The sequence below is a fragment of the Rattus rattus genome, chromosome 1, assembly GCF_011064425.1.
Source record: "Rattus rattus isolate New Zealand chromosome 1, Rrattus_CSIRO_v1, whole genome shotgun sequence".
Lineage (NCBI taxonomy): Eukaryota > Metazoa > Chordata > Mammalia > Rodentia > Muridae > Rattus > Rattus rattus.
The window spans coordinates 162,530,927-162,546,333 of NC_046154.1; the positions used below are offsets into that span (position 1 = coordinate 162,530,927).

General features: G+C 49.0%; 1 protein-coding gene across 4 annotated transcripts in view; it reads left to right on the plus strand.

The window, feature by feature from the left end:
- The window catches only part of Syn3 (synapsin III), a 435,579-nt gene extending 422,770 nt beyond the window's left edge, over positions 1-12,809 (plus strand). For 3 of the 4 annotated variants that reach the window (XM_032910213.1, XM_032910225.1, XM_032910220.1), the window contains exons 11-13: positions 3,582-3,716; positions 4,308-4,395; positions 10,646-11,057. In XM_032910213.1, coding sequence (XP_032766104.1) covers positions 3,582-3,716; positions 4,308-4,395; positions 10,646-10,941 — 519 coding nt within the window. In that variant the 3' untranslated portion in view covers positions 10,942-11,057. Of the gene's footprint in view, positions 1-3,581; positions 3,717-4,307; positions 4,396-10,645; positions 11,058-12,567 lie in introns of those variants that run through there. The other variant, XM_032910230.1, reaches the window with a different exon arrangement.
- The last annotated feature ends 2,598 nt before the right edge of the window (positions 12,810-15,407 follow it).

Genomic DNA, 15,407 nt, shown 5'->3' on the forward strand with positions numbered 1-15,407 from the left:
CCATACATCTCTCCATCCCACAGTATCCTCTTCCCTCTATGACCCTTTCCTAGCCTCCTCAGAGCTTCCTCTCCAGTTCCCAGCCTCCAACACTTCCACAGCTTTACCCTGAAGCACCCCTGTGGCCTCAGGGGCTCCCCTCCAACCCCAGCTACCTATCTCCCCAGTCACACGTGGGCCTTTGAGCTCTCTCCTTCCATGAGGCTAAGCTCCTCAACCCAGAAGCAAGGAATGAGCTGACACCAGGCCAACACACGTGAGGGGAGCCCTGTGGTCACCCCTCCCCTGCAGCTGCCTCTCCACGAGTGTGGGCAGCTAATGAGAGGCACATGGCTGAGATGACCACAAGCAGTCAGCCGGTCCTCCAGTCTCTTGTGTCTGCCCCGCTGCCTAGGAACCAACAGGCAAACAGCACCAGGTAACTGAGTGGGTGGGAGTATGGCTCAGCAGGAAGGAGTACCATACTCCAGGTCAGGGAGGGGTTCCCTTGGCAGTGGGGGCTGGGAGCCTAGGGCAACAATCTCACCGGTTGACTCACCAGGAAAGTTGAATGTTTCTACCAGGTAAGTGGCATCTCTGTGTAGGACCCCATCCTCATCTCAAGTCAGGGACCACATTCCTTCTGCCTGTTACTAGAACAGAGGCGAGTCAAGGACCACTTCACCTGGGACATCAGCAGCGCCTGTCAAACCGCCCAGCATCGCCCTTCCTTCCTCACTAGGACAGTAGACATGAATCTGGTTTGGGCATGCGTGCGCGCATACACACACACACACACACACACACGCACGCACGCACGCACGCACGCACGCACGCACGCACGCACGCACGCACGCACGCACGCACGCACGCACACACATGCACAGGCACACCCACCTACACATAGCACACACACACGACACACACACATACACACACACGCACATGCACATGCACACACACATGTGCACACACGCACACCCACACACACCACATGCACATGCACACACACACATACACACACACACGAACATACAGGCACATGTGCACACACACACACACACACACACAGGCACATGCACACACAGGCACATGCACACACACACAGGCACACATACATACGCACATGCACACACACTTATACCTGTGAGCTCTGGTCTCTGAGATCTCTCCACTTTCACAAAAAGCCATCCATGCTCATATGCCCCAGCTCTGGACACTCAAGGAGGGGAAGAATGGAAGATGCTTCGCATTTAAAAACAAACAAACAAATAAAAAAGCCAGTTTGGGTCTTCTAAACACAAGAAAACAACTTTTTCAAAAAAGTTCCAGAAAGCCTCAGACAAACAAACAAACAAAAAAAGAGATGGCTTTCAGATTTGTTTTTTTTTTGTTTTTTTCCTCAGAAACATTAGAGAATTGTTTTCCTTTGGACTTTGGGGTGGGGTCAGGAACAGAGGGAGCTTGTTCCTGGGAATGTGAAATGTATTTTTCCCAGTAAGGGGGAAAAGGAAACAGAGATCCAAAAATACTGTCTCCCAGCGCTTGTGACACATTTGGTGAGGGTGCTCAGGGGAAACACCCTGGACCTCGTCCTCTCTGACCTGGCCCAGGGGATGACCTTGCTCACTGGGAAAAAATGTTTCCCTGGGGAGAGTGAATATCCACTTCCTTTGTCTGTGTCCACCATGGAGATTCCAGTACTTGACCTCAGGCTCCTTGTAGCGGCCATTTTCCACCACAGAGAATGCGGGGAACAATCCAGGGCAGAAGGCAATGGGTAAGATTGGAGGAGAGACCGGCAGGGTGCTGGGAGCCCAGGAGCACTGGGGACAGAATCTTGTAACTGCCGCTGGAGACTGCCTGGGACCCCAGAGAGCTCCATTTGGGGACAGTGTACAGCCTTTCTGGGACCCATACCCACACTCCAGTTTAATTTTCAGGCACTCCAGGTGCGTGACTCACGGTCCCCTGAAAGTCACAGCCAGGTGGGCCTTAGCAGCTGCCTGAACCCTTAGTTTGGTCGACCAAAAATAGACCCAGAAAAGACAAGAGACTTCCCCCAAGCAAGTCCATAGCAGAACATAGGCCTGGAAGCCTGGCTGCCTCATCTGCCCGGTGCTTGGTTAGGAGGCCCCTGCAGCTATAGAACTCTCCATCCGTTTCCTCAGCCCTGACGAGGAAACCATATAGTTGTAGGACCTGCCTTGAAGGCTTGTTCTAAGATAGGTCCCCGTGTAGCCCAGGCTACCCTCAAATTCAATATGTAGGAAGACCTTGAACTTTTGTTGCCCTTGCCTCTGCCTCCTGAATGCTGGAATCATAGGTGCTGGGAGTGGAAGCCAAGGCCCCAGGTATGCGAGGTGAGCACTGTCGTCACGTTCCCAGCCCTGCAAAGTGACAGCACTGGCATCATCGATACCTGGGTCTTAGAATAGTGTCCCGTATCACACCAGCGCTCAGTGACCCTGTACTGTCAAGGCCTTCCCATGGTAAACAGAGTTTACTGCAAGGACCTCCCCCTACCCATAGTTCCCCCAGGACACTGGCCACTCTGATTTTATGATAATTCTGGGACTAAGCTCTCCAATGGGTCAGTTGAGCGAGCTCAGCAAAGACATGGTCACAGAGGGGCTCCTAGGAACGGGTGTGGTCCTGAAGGGTTTCTGGAGGAAGGGTGGACTAGGTGTTTCGTGTTGAGTGAGGAGTTAGGCAGGTGAGGGGTGGGCAGAGAGAGCTGGGTACAGGGTCTGGAAGTAAGAATATCCGATTACCCCAGAGCTGGGCGAAGGGCCAGGGTTTGGCAGGGTGAATCAGGTGACAGACAGGGGAAGGCTGAATTCCAACAGTAGAGGAAAGAGGTGGCAAACACAGCTCTGTCCCAAGTCCACCAAGACTTTATGTCCCCTTAAGACCATCAGCTGCCTGTACCTCGTGATCACCTGAGGCGTGACTCACACCTCTGCGCCTCAGTTTCCCCATCTACTACAAAAGTAGACTGGACCAATGTGACTTCCCAAAATGCAGCCCCATCTTTCTTAGGGACAGCCTGGTTCCCAGGGAGAGTTTCATTTTAGGTCTGTGTCCTTCTGGGAGCCCCCAGAACAATGTTTTTCCTCTTTTGTCTTCTCTGTTAACCCTGGGTCACTTCCAGCCTGTGTCAAATTGTTAGTTGTTGTTCTAATTGAGCCCCCACCAGTTCCCAGCTCTGAGGACATCTTTAACCTTGGGCCAGAAGAGAGAGGGCCAGCCCCAGCTCTGGGAGGACAGTGGAGTGGGAAATGAGGGGGTGGGAAATGAGGGGGCAGAGACTGACGCCCCAAAGTACAGAAAAGGTCAACACGTGCTCCCCAGCCCTGGTCACGTTGCTGGACTCCAGGGTGTGGAGGCTGAGCAGAACTGAATCCAGGGAGCCTTTCAGAAGGAACTAGAGAGAACTGCGTGTCTGCTGGGAGCCCAGACAGCAGGAAGTGCCCAGCTGGGCGTGTTGCATGGAGAACATTGCCATCTAGTGGTCATTCTGCCTTGAGCCCAGTGTCAACATTCTAGAAATAAAAAGCCAACTTCAGGGTTCTTCATCCTCCTTTCCTCCCCCACACTAGGTCATGGACAGTTCAATGCCACTGATTGGAGAACACGTGGAAGAGGACAAGCAGTTAATGGCTGACCTTGTTGTCTCCAAGATGAGCCAACTCCTGGTGCCAGGGGCCTCGGTGCCCTCCCCCCTGAGACCTTGGGTAAGGTTTTCTTGAGATAACCCCAGGCAGGCATCCTATAGGAGGAGGGGGTGGGGACAGAGGCTGGCAAGGGCCTTGCAGGGACCCTTTCTTGCTCATATCTCCTAGAAAGAAAACTCCTGTCCCATCATCTTTGGATTGATTGATGGCAATGTTCATCTCTCTGTCTCCATGTTGGATCTGAATGGAGATGTGTGAAAGAATCCAGGCACACAGATGCCCTATGTTCCCAGTGCACAGGACAATAGAAACTATTGTGTCTCAGGCTTCCCATCCCCCGACCCAGCAATTGTCAGCCTTCTGGGAAAGCAAGTTTCAAATCTTTCCCCCAACCCCAACCCCTACTTATCCCACAGAAACCCATCTCTTCATACACACAGAAATAGTAGTTGAACTCAAGGGGCTGCTGGGAGCCAGGAGGCATTTGCAGCATCCTCCGTGGCTATCCTAAAAATCTATCAGGAGGTACACTGAAGAATCATGCGTTGTGTACTTTACATCAGTGATTTTTAAAATAAAGATGTATCTAAGGCTTTGCCTCCTACCAGAATTACTGTAGCCAGGGGCTTCCTTCCTCTTCTCTTACTCTAGGGTCCACAGACTAAATCTGCAAAATCTCCAGGGCAAGGCCAGCTAGGACCTCTGCTCGGACAGCCCCAGCCAAGGCCACCTCCACAAGGTAAGACGGGGCAGCCACCGAGAAACACTGTATCGATGAAACTGAAATGCAGTGCAGAGGACTGTGAGGTGTCTCAGTGATAAGAACACGTTCTGTGCAAGCGTGACAACGTGAGTTCAAATCCCCATCACACAAGTAACAAGCTGGACATAGCCAAACATGTCTGTAGCTACAACACTGGGGGAAGGGAGGTACAGGCAGTTCCTGGGAACTGGCTGACCAGTTAGTTTAGCTCAATAAGAGATGCTGTCCAAAGCAGTGCTTCTCAACCCCTCTGGGGCTTGTATGTCAGATATCCTGCATATCAGACACATACATTATGAATCATAATAGTAGCAAAATTACGGCTATAAAGTAGCAACAAAAAGAATTTTGTGGTTGGGTGGTCACTGAACCCTGAGGAACTAGATGAAGGGGTGGCAGCATCAGGAAGGTCGAGAGCCGCTGGTCTAGAGGGAGTAAGGTAGGAAGCAACAGAGGAAGACACTCAGTGTCCTCTGACCTCCATGTGTACACACATACACAGAACAACTAAATAATTAAATCAATAACAGTGTGTTGCTGGAGACAGTCTAGCCCAGTGGCTCTCAACCTTCTGGATGCAGCAATCCTTTAATACAGTTCCTCCTGTTGTGTTAACTCTCAACCATGAAATTATGATCTGAGTTTTCTGATGGTCTTGAGCGATCCCTGTGAAAAGGTTGCTCCCTCCCCGCGAGGGGCTATGATCCATGAGAACTGCTTTATTCCTAATGCTTTATCCTTACTATTTATATATACTCCCTCCGTCTGCATGATGACGCCCCCAGGAGGGATGCTGTCCTCCTGAGGTCAGGGAAAGGAGTTGGGAAAAGAGAACAGAAGGATTGCTAAGCATTTAACATGACAGCCCCTGTGCTGGAGCCACTCCCTTCTACACTGGAATTCATCCTCCCAGCCGCTCTGCAGAGGAAGTGTTAGCATTTCCCTTCCCCAAGTAGGAAGTTGAAGCTTTGCCCAGGAAGGCATGATGAGAAGATGACAGGTTTGCCAGCCTGGACTTTCAAACCTTCTGGGAAATGTTATTTCTAGCCATCACTAGTGATGCCTGGGCATACATTTGTGAGCCAACCAGCTAGAGTGAGAAAGAGAAAAGAAACTCAGAACAGTATACCCTCGGCTGCTGACATTCTTCCTCAAAACCATCCCTGCACTACTCCAAAAGAGCCACCACTTGTTATCGGGTGGACCTCGAGAGGAGGGGGAATCGGGAGAAAAGCTAAAGACCTCCTGGAGGAAGGTCGGGTGTGGAGGGTCTCCCACACACAGGCTCAAGAGGAGCACTGCAAGCATGTCTCTTGCAGCAGACCAGGGTGCCCAGCCCTGCTGCTCTGGGCCAGCTGGGGCTTCAGAGCGGCTTGGCCCGGAGATGCCAAGGCAGAGGTTCTCCATCAACAGAAGGAAGGCATCTCCACCCTGTCCTGAGCTTGCTAGTCACTTCTATTAAAGCGACAGCTTTGTTTGTGGCACCAGATGGCTGCCTCTTCCACAGCTCTAGGAAACACAGCTCCCTCCTCCTTCCCTCCCTCCCTTCGTCCCTTTCAGCTTTCTCTCTCTTCTTCCGGTAAAAGCAACTTTTCTTCTGTAGTAATTGTCTCAGAGGCTTGCTGCCTCTGTCTGCTAACCACACAATCTAGACCTAGAGTGTTTTTCGGCCTCGGAGACTTGCTGCTGAATAAACCCACCCTTTCTAGTTCTTTCTGAACTCTGGCTGGCTGGTTCAACTCAGCTGTTCTGGCTCAAACTCCTCTCCAAGCTGACTGATTCAATCTGGCTTCTCTTGGCATCTCCTGAATTGCTCTGCTTGGCCTCATACCAACTTTGGCAACATGTTCTAATCGTCTGGCTTCTTTTCCCTCTCTGGCTTATTCTGTCATCACCTGTGTCTAACTTGTTCTCTCTTCAGCCTGTCTCTTTTAAACTCTCCCGGTAAAACTGTCCCTCGCCCCCTTCTCTCTCTTCCCTGCTCTTCCTGAGGTAACCTCTCTTTGCTTGTGAGAGTGGGCCCATCCTGTTCTGTCAAATCTTCCTCTGATTCATCACTTTGTCTGCCATTCAGCTAGACTTCACTTTCAAACATGGGTGCTTCCTTCTACAAACTAACTTTACCTTCATGTTTGGGATTAAAGGTGTGTATTAAGGGCCTGTCTGTATGCCAGTCAGGGGAACTAAAGGTGTTCTATAAAGCTGAGACACACAACTAGAAATAGGTTTTTCCAGTAAACATACAATTTTGGGGTTCACAGTGTGAACAAATAGCCTACAACATTTTCCTTCTTTCCCCATCACTTATTTAACACAACCCTCCAGATTAACTTCCTTTTTCATATAAATGAAGTTTCATGTGCTGCACCCCCAACATACTCCAAATGTATATACAGTAATCAAAATTCTATTTAACCGTGGACTAAAATACCAATTAGGTGGCACTTTAATTCTCAATATCTGTGAGCAAATAGTCTTCTCCGAATATAACAAACAAGGCATGCATGATGAGTCACACCTGTGATCCCAGCACACAAGAAGCTGAGGTAAGAGAATTGCTGTGAGTTTGAGGTCAGCCTGGGCCACCAGTGAGTGCAATGCCAGGCCAGCCTGGGCTACAGTGTGAGATCAAAAGAGAGTGGGAGGCTGAGGACACAGCTTACCGGGTGAGACGCCTTAAGAGCATGAGGACACGACTTTGATCCTTAGTGCCCACATTTCAAACCACCTGGGTGTGGCAGTGGCTTTTAATCCCAGAGCTGGAGAGGTGAGGACTGAGGGAATCTTGGGAGCTAATCTGTCAACTAGTCTACTTGGGAGAGTTTCAGTCTTTAAAAGGGACAAAGGTTGACCTGTAACCTCCATAGACAGGTCTGTTCTCTCTCTCTCTCTCTCTCTCTCTCTCTCTCTCTCACACACACACACACACACACACACACACACACACACAGGGATAGGGGCAGGAGGCAGGAGATTAGCGTATAACAACATACCCAACACTGTGTTCATTCTAGAAGCCAGACTTGGCCTCCCCATTTATTTCTGAGTCTTTCTCCCAAAAATGTATTTTATTCTCTCTAGTGACAAGTCTTCACAGCTTGAAAAGCTCAGATTCCTTTTACAATAAAGGATAGCAACGGTAATTGTGTGGACAGAAACCTGCTATCCCCACACAGGGTTCGCCCACCCACTTCCCTTGTCTATGCCACACCCACTGTCCGCCCCAGGAAAATCAGGAAGAATTTAACAAAGGGAAGCTGCAGAAGTCTTCCGTGGTGTTGGTCATCTTCCCCTCACAACAAAATACCCAAAACCAACTTAAAAAGAAGAGCTTTGTTTGAGCTCCTGTTTCAGAGGTCCAGTCACATGGCCCTGTGTTTGGGACCAGTGATGACACGGTATTCACAGCAGTGGAAACATGTCCTAAAGGAAGAAAGTTTACTCATGGAAACAGAGACGCAGGGCTTCGGCCCCATCTCCCTTTCAAGGACATGTGTCCAGTGACCTAACTCCCATTAAGCCGTGGCCCTTCTACTTTATCCCCGAGAGAGACACAAACAGGGAGAGATGAAGCCTCTCACACATAGAACTTTAGGAGCCTTTTTGTTAGAATCGGAGACAGACCACACCAGGCCAATGAAGTTCCACGTGAGAGAGGTTTATTGTGGGGGAAGGGAACAAAGGGAGTGTCGGAGACGAAGGGAGAAAAGAGAGAAGGGGGGGGGCAAAGGTCAAGAAGGGTGCCTTTTATTTAGGCTGTGATGTAACCGCTCGCAGGTAGAGGTGGGGAGTAGGCCAGGTGGACTCTGGAACTCTGGGAATGTATGGCGATTGCCATGGCAACAGATGCACGCGGGTCCCAGTTGCGTACGGGTGACGTCACCGTCATCGCTGGATTCGGAGGCGGTTCCTGACTGTAAAGCCAGTTCTTGATGCCAACAAACCCTGTATAGTGAACAGTCCAGTTGGTCTCACCACCTTTCGGGTTTAGCTAAATGATAATGCCCAGAGCTCAAGCTCCGCTGGGGCGATGGAAGAAATAACCGCTTCCAAGTCTGTAGGATAACGCCGACGGCCATTAGAAAGGGATCCCGCAAAGGGGTGGTACTTGGAGGACCACTGCTCTTCATGGCTGCCATTCACAACCCTTCTGACACATGTAACCCTCTGACCTGCCAATGCCATACTTACAATGGTACCAAACTGTATTCACTGCCCTACTTAGAGCCCCTAGCCCTGCCCCCTCCTTCCCTCTCTGGCCAGGATCGACTCTTTAAAAACCACTCTTGAATGGCAGTCCTTCAAAAGACAGGGAGCTAGTGTGTTCTGATCCTCTCTCTAGCCAGAGGAAAAGCATGCTCGATAAAAGATTATTTTCAGAAACATGTGGCTAAACACTATGTTAAGTGAGTTGAAAAATAATCAATTTAAAACCAATTAAGGTAATTGGAGGAAACGCTCAGTGAGTTAACATTCAGACCAAAAATAGCAAGGCTAATTTTGAAACATTTTCACCAATTTCTATAAATAACAGAATCACATTCTGAACTTGTTTTGAACTTACTTTCAAACTCAGTGAGCCCGATGTTTAAAATAAACTTCATATTTTTAGGATCAATTCTGTGTTAGGAAAAAAATCATATAATATTATGATCAAATAAAAAAATACTAAGTTTTTTGCCTTGCCAGAAAGCTGTAAGAAATAGCCAAAGTACCTCTTGATGGATCCCAGTGGTAATAGTTAATGAGTTATTGAAACAGGACACAGATTTTCCAATATAGTTTCAACCCAGATGTGGGGCGGGAAGCTTAAGATAAAAGGGGGGAAAAATGTTTTGTTTGACCTGCACTGGGTTGAGACAACAAAAATGTAGTCCACATACAAAACTCATAAAACTTTTACTTAAATATCTGGATTTTTGGGGTTGGGGATTTAGCTCAGTGGTAGAGCGCTTGCCTAGCAAGCGCAAGGCCCTGGGTTCAGTCCCCAGCTCCGAAAAAAAGAAAAAAGAAAAAGAAAAAAAATATCTGGATTTTTTCTTAAGTCTCCCACTATCCTACTCCTGGCCAATGTTTAGCCTCTCTAGAAAGCACAGATGTTCTAGTAACACCCAACAAGTTTTCCTACCCAGCATGCCATGGTGATTAGTAGGAGATGTTCCCATGGTCACAAAGGGACTTACCATTTGTCCCTGACCCTGCACTCCCCTTCTGCATTTCCACGGAGAGCAGAATCCATTTGTATTTTCCCTACATTTATTCTTGAGGAGGAGAACGAGAACTGTCTTACACCAAGTGGGAAATAAGTCTTGGTATTTGAGATAGTGTCTCACTCTGAACACGGACTGGACTGACACTCACTGTATAGCCAATGCTAGCCTCAAGCTTTCCACAGTCCTCCTGCCTCAGCTTCCTAAGTGCTGGGATTACAGGGGAGTCACTACACCGGACTCTATACACCTTCCTGATTACCTCTTCCTTTTCGCAGGACTTCATCCCTATTACATCCAAACCTTACCTATGACCTCTTTACAGTCACATTGAGGGTTAAGGTGTCAACATTTGAATTTAAGGAGACATGTTTCTGTCTATAACACCATCCCAGTCCCTATCCTGACCCAATGGCCTCGCGAATCCATCCGCACACTGGATTGTGAGGCCCGACTGTCTCATGCACAACTTTCCCATGTTTCTCTGCTACATGGCTCTATACAGTAATGCTAACATGAAAAACAAACCCGGGCTATCTTTTAAGCTGCCTCTTCTCTGTTTAGTGGTGTACACTAGGCACACACCGTTGACAGATCGGTTAAAGGTGTCCTGTCACATGTGACAATCATCCCAGACTCCGTTCTCTAGATGCTTTCTTGTGGATATTTGTTTTGACACGGGGTCTTATGTTGCCCAGGCTGGCTTTGAATTCTCTGCATGATCAGTGATGACTTTGAACCCCTGATCTTCTGCATCTGCCTTCTGAATACTGGGATTACTGGCATATCCCACCATGCCTGACCATGCTGAGAACCAATAATAAGGCTTTGTGCTTACTAGACAAACACTGCCAACTGAACTATGTCCCCAGCCATTACATGTTTCTTGACATTCCTAACCACCTCCCTGAGATCTGGATATAAGCAACATGTTTATATAAACGTGTGTTAAGTGGTGTAACGGCCACGTTTATTCCAAAAATAAACTGACCTTTAACTCTTTCTTCGTCCTGCAGGGGGCCCTCGTCAGGCTCAGTCTCCTCAGCCTCCCAGATCTAGAAGTCCATCCCAGCAGAGGCTCTCCCCACAAGGTCAGCAGCCTGTGAGTCCCCAGTCAGGATCCCCACAGCAGCAAAGGTCACCAGGTTCTCCACAGCTATCCCGGGCATCCGGCGGCAGTTCTCCAAACCAGGCCTCCAAGCCAACTGCCAGCCTCGGTTCACATACCCGGCCTCCTGTGCAGGGACGAAGCACCTCCCAGCAGGGTGAAGAACCCCAAAAGACAGCATCGCCTCATCCCCACCTCAAGTAAGTATTTGAGGGTCTGAATGGGCATAGTGTAGAGTTGGAATATGCCCAAAGATGAGCTGACTCGGGGACCCAACGAGGCCTTGCCTAGGACTCAAACGGGGAAAGTAGACTCATAGGGTGGCATTTTGTGTCGCAAGGATCAGCAGTTTGAGAGTACAGATTAGGCCCCACCATGCCCTCACGATCTCTAAATCAGTCATCACTTGCTGTGTAAGAAACAAACCCAAATTTATGCAGCTGAAGAAAAGCAGCTTTCTGGTTCTAATTTCCTTTCTGTTGCTGTGATAAAGTATTTCAGAAAAAAAAAAAAAACTTTTTTAGAGGATCTGGAGGGAGAGCTCAGTAGGTAAGAGCACTGGTTAAGAGCACTCTTCCAAGTTGGGGGAGGACTGAAGGCCCAGAAGTAGATGGGAACACCACAGGAAGGCTAGCAGAGTCGAGAGACCTGGACTCCTGGGAGCTCTTGGAATCTGAGCCACCAACCAAAGAACATACATGGGCTGCCCCCTCCCTGCCCCTCTCCCCCACATATATGTAGCACACAGGCAGCTCAGTCTTCCTGACTGCCCTGTCTGGCCTCAGTGGTAAAGGATGTGCCGAGGGGGGTGGGGGAAGGTACTAGGTGAGGGAGGGACCAGGAGGAGGAACATTTGGAATATAAACAAATAAATTAATTTTTAATAAGCATTCTTCCAGAGGACCGGGGCTCAGTTCCCAGCATCCACATGGTGGCTAACAACCATCTGTAACTACATTTCTAGGAGATCCGACACCCTCTCCTGGCCTCCACGAACACTACATGCATCCAACACCCTCTCCGGGCCTCTTTGAGCACTACATGCATGTGATGCACACAGTTCAATGAAGGCAAACCATACATGTTCATAAAATACAAATAAAAGCTTTAAAAAATAATTTCCTAAATGACTTAGAAGTAGGGGGGATCTGCTTTAGCTTCCAGGTCACAGTTCATCATTGAGAGACATCAGGAAAGACGCTTGAACAGGGACTTGAAGTAGGAACTAATAAAGAGTGCTACATGCAAACCTGTTCACTGACCCATGCTTAGCTAGCTAGCTCTCTCACGGAGCCCAAAACCATCTGTCTGGGGAATGATGCTGCTTACACCCTCCTGCATCAACCAACAAGCCAGGTGCTTCTCCACAGACATGCTCATGGACACCTCTGATCTGACAAACCCTCAACGGAGACAAGGGACCTAGAACAGGAACTGCCTGATTTCTCAGCTAATTCTGGGAACTCTGAGGAAAGAACTGCAGCCCGCCTGGTCTGGCCCGCTGTGGCTGGCATGGCCCCACAAAACAGTGCAGCCTAGGATAAGGGAAAGCATTTAAGTAGTGCGTGCTTCATACTTCTTGCTAGAAAGACTATCCAAACCAAATGCTTGTCTCTAGGAACCCCAATCTCTATACCTAAGAAAATGAGGGCACTATCACATACCTCGCTAGTCCGAGGCTAACATCGTGTACACGCTGTGATGCCTGATTTCTGGTCTCACCATCCTTTAATGACCCTGCTCAGCCAGCAGGCTTCAGGGCCAGCCCCAGACTCATTACCTTGGGAGTTCAAGCCTTGACCACCCCAAACTTCTTGCTTTCTGTTTCAGCAAATCTCAGTCCCTGACTAACAGCCTCAGCACATCAGATACCTCCCATCGAGGAACCCCAAGTGAAGATGAGGCCAAGGCTGAGACAATCCGCAACCTGAGGAAGTCCTTTGCTAGCCTCTTCTCCGACTAGCCTCTATCCAGGCTGGAGGACAGGAGGGCAAGAAGACTCAGTGACTGGAGCCCTGTCTGGTTCCCTCCTTCTCAGCCTTGGTTCCTGATGGAAATATGCTTCCTAAATACATGTGATCTACATTCCCACCTCCTTGACCATGACATTCCAATGCTGACAAACCATGACTGAGCGGTAGCCTTGAGAGCCCCTAGGTTCCTCAACACGGACCTTCTAGACAGACAAGGCATCACTACATCCACCATACGCTTGCTCCCTGCCGCCGGTACCCCGTGAGATGTCTGTGTGGCTTGTTTTTGCAGTCTTATTAGTATTTTGCTTGCCTTTGGGCAGAGGCCCCCTTCTAAGCTGTGACTCACCTCCATCAAATGCATACATTATAGTCGGACCTCAGCAACACAAGAGGCAATTATTTTTTAATGGTGTTTTTGCAAACAGAAAAAGGGAAGCCCAGCCTGGGAGCCCACTATGCACCCAAAGCAAACTCATGCCATCGTTGCTGGGAGTAGGCTGACAAAGTCCCCATCACAGCTGGCCCTCATGATGACCTTGATGCAACAGAAAGAAGCTAGACCCTATGCAACATGTGGGACCTTTCAGAACAGAGGGGAACCCACAGAGCCAACAGCAGGAATCCAGAAGACAGAGCCTGTGTTCCCTGTGCTTGTCTGACCTCACACAGAAAGAGAATGTGGATGGCTCCCTGTCACAGGATCAGAAGACACAGTGATGGTTCAGCATTTTACCTGCTCTGAAAAAAGGAGTCAGTAGGCCACTCAATTTACAGTGGAGAAGCCTTCAAAAGCAGTGTGTGTGTTTTTCTTTAGGAGACCTTGAAGCCTTTTGGAATTTCTTCCAGAAAAAGTTCCACTCAACCTTGTTTCAGTGTAGCCATGATGACTACAATGGTTTGCTGCAGAGCTAGGCAGAATTGTCCTAATTCCCTTTCCAGTGGCCTTTCCCCTGCACCAGACGGCCTCCCAGGATCACGTCACCAAGTACCTGGTGCTAGAAACATTGTAGGTGCCAGAAGCAGCCTCCTGGTCCAACCCAAGACATCAGAACAGAGCAATGTTTCTCAGTACAGCCGTGGCCACATAAGGTGTGCCCTCCCTGCACTGTGTGAGGGAGGGAAGTTATTAACTGAAGCAGCTTCTGGTTATACCTGAGTTCTGCATCTGAGGCTTCCTTGAATCTCCAGAAGCACAGAAGCAGTCACTATAGTTTCTGGGGAGTTTTTGTCTTGAAGGAGTCTCATTCAGCAACTCAGGCTGGCATAGAATGTATTATGTAGCCCACGAAAGTCTCAAACTCACAGTAATTCTCCTGTTTTCTTAGTCTCCCAAGTGCTGAGATTACATTTACGAACCGCCACACCCAGCAAGTAATTACTTTTTGGTCAGCCCAGCCCAGACGAGTGGCAGAGACAAGGGTAGAGACCCTCTCCTGCCTTGGATCACTTAGAACCCTGTATTTCTCTGCAGAATGCACCTCCAGGCTGGTTTCCAGCAGGGATCAGCTCAATATCAAAAGTGGTAGCTTTGCCGCTGGCTGCTAGAGATCCAGTTAGCCATCAAGGTCATCCTCTTTCTTCTTCCCTCTTCCCTCTTTCAAGATCAAGCGGTATTGAGAGCAAGCGTACTAGAATTACTGCAGAAGCTCTCCTGTGGCCTCTCTTCCCATATCCTTGGTTAGAGTGGTAAGTAGCAACTGTGACATAAGATCACGTAGGTTCAGTGGCCACTGAGGCCATAGTTTGGAGCTGGAGATGCAGGGTTTAGGCCTAACTGGAAATGACCAGAATCAACAGCAAATTGGCTGTGGTATGAAGTGAGGAGTGAACTGCTGAAGGCCTAGAAGCCCTCCCAGTACCAAGAAGACCCAAACTGTTTTTATTGCTAACTTCCATGACTTCAGTGTGAGGACAGTCCGTGAGCACACTTGCCCACATCTCCCCAACTCAACTGCTCTTCTATCCCAGGATGAGCATGGCAGAGGCTTCCAGAAGCTTCTTTAGGCTAATGGGGTGGCCCAGCGTGTGGTGAGGCACATGACACAACTGTCAGTGCATTCTCCTAGACACATCCGCTCTCTGGTAAGGGAAGAGGTCTTGAGGCCAGCATCCACAAGTCATGCTTTAGGTGGGTTATCTAAATAAGAAAAGTGATCAGTCTGTGAGTTCAAAGAATGTTGCTTCTTCCTCCTGCCCCTCCTCTACTCTTAGTTCTTGCACCTTGCTCTAGAACCTCTGAAGAAAGGCATAGGTGAGGCAGAAGGAAGGAGTGTGGGAGGTAAGATTTGAAATATCAAAAGTAGTCTGTGAAGTGAGTTCTACAGAAGAGGATGTGGACTTTAGTGCCTGGCTAAGGACCTGAATGAGTACGTTAGTACGTAACATCTTAAAGCCCCATTACCTCATTTCAGACTGTAGTCCTCGTTCTAGGGAGTTCCTGGTATTTGCTTCAGTGATACACTGCTTCCCCACCAGACCTTGAGAAGCCAGGCCTCCCTCACTCATGAGGCACATGTGGAGGGAAATCAGAAGCTCCTGACACTGATAGTTGAAGTTGCTCCTTTAGGAACAACTTTCTACAGAAAGCTCTGCCCCAGTCAGTAAGATCAAGCAGAGACAGAGATAGGCAGGCAGGCAGGCAGGCAGGCAGGCAGGCAGGCAGGCAGGCAGGCAGGCAGACAGACAGACAGACAG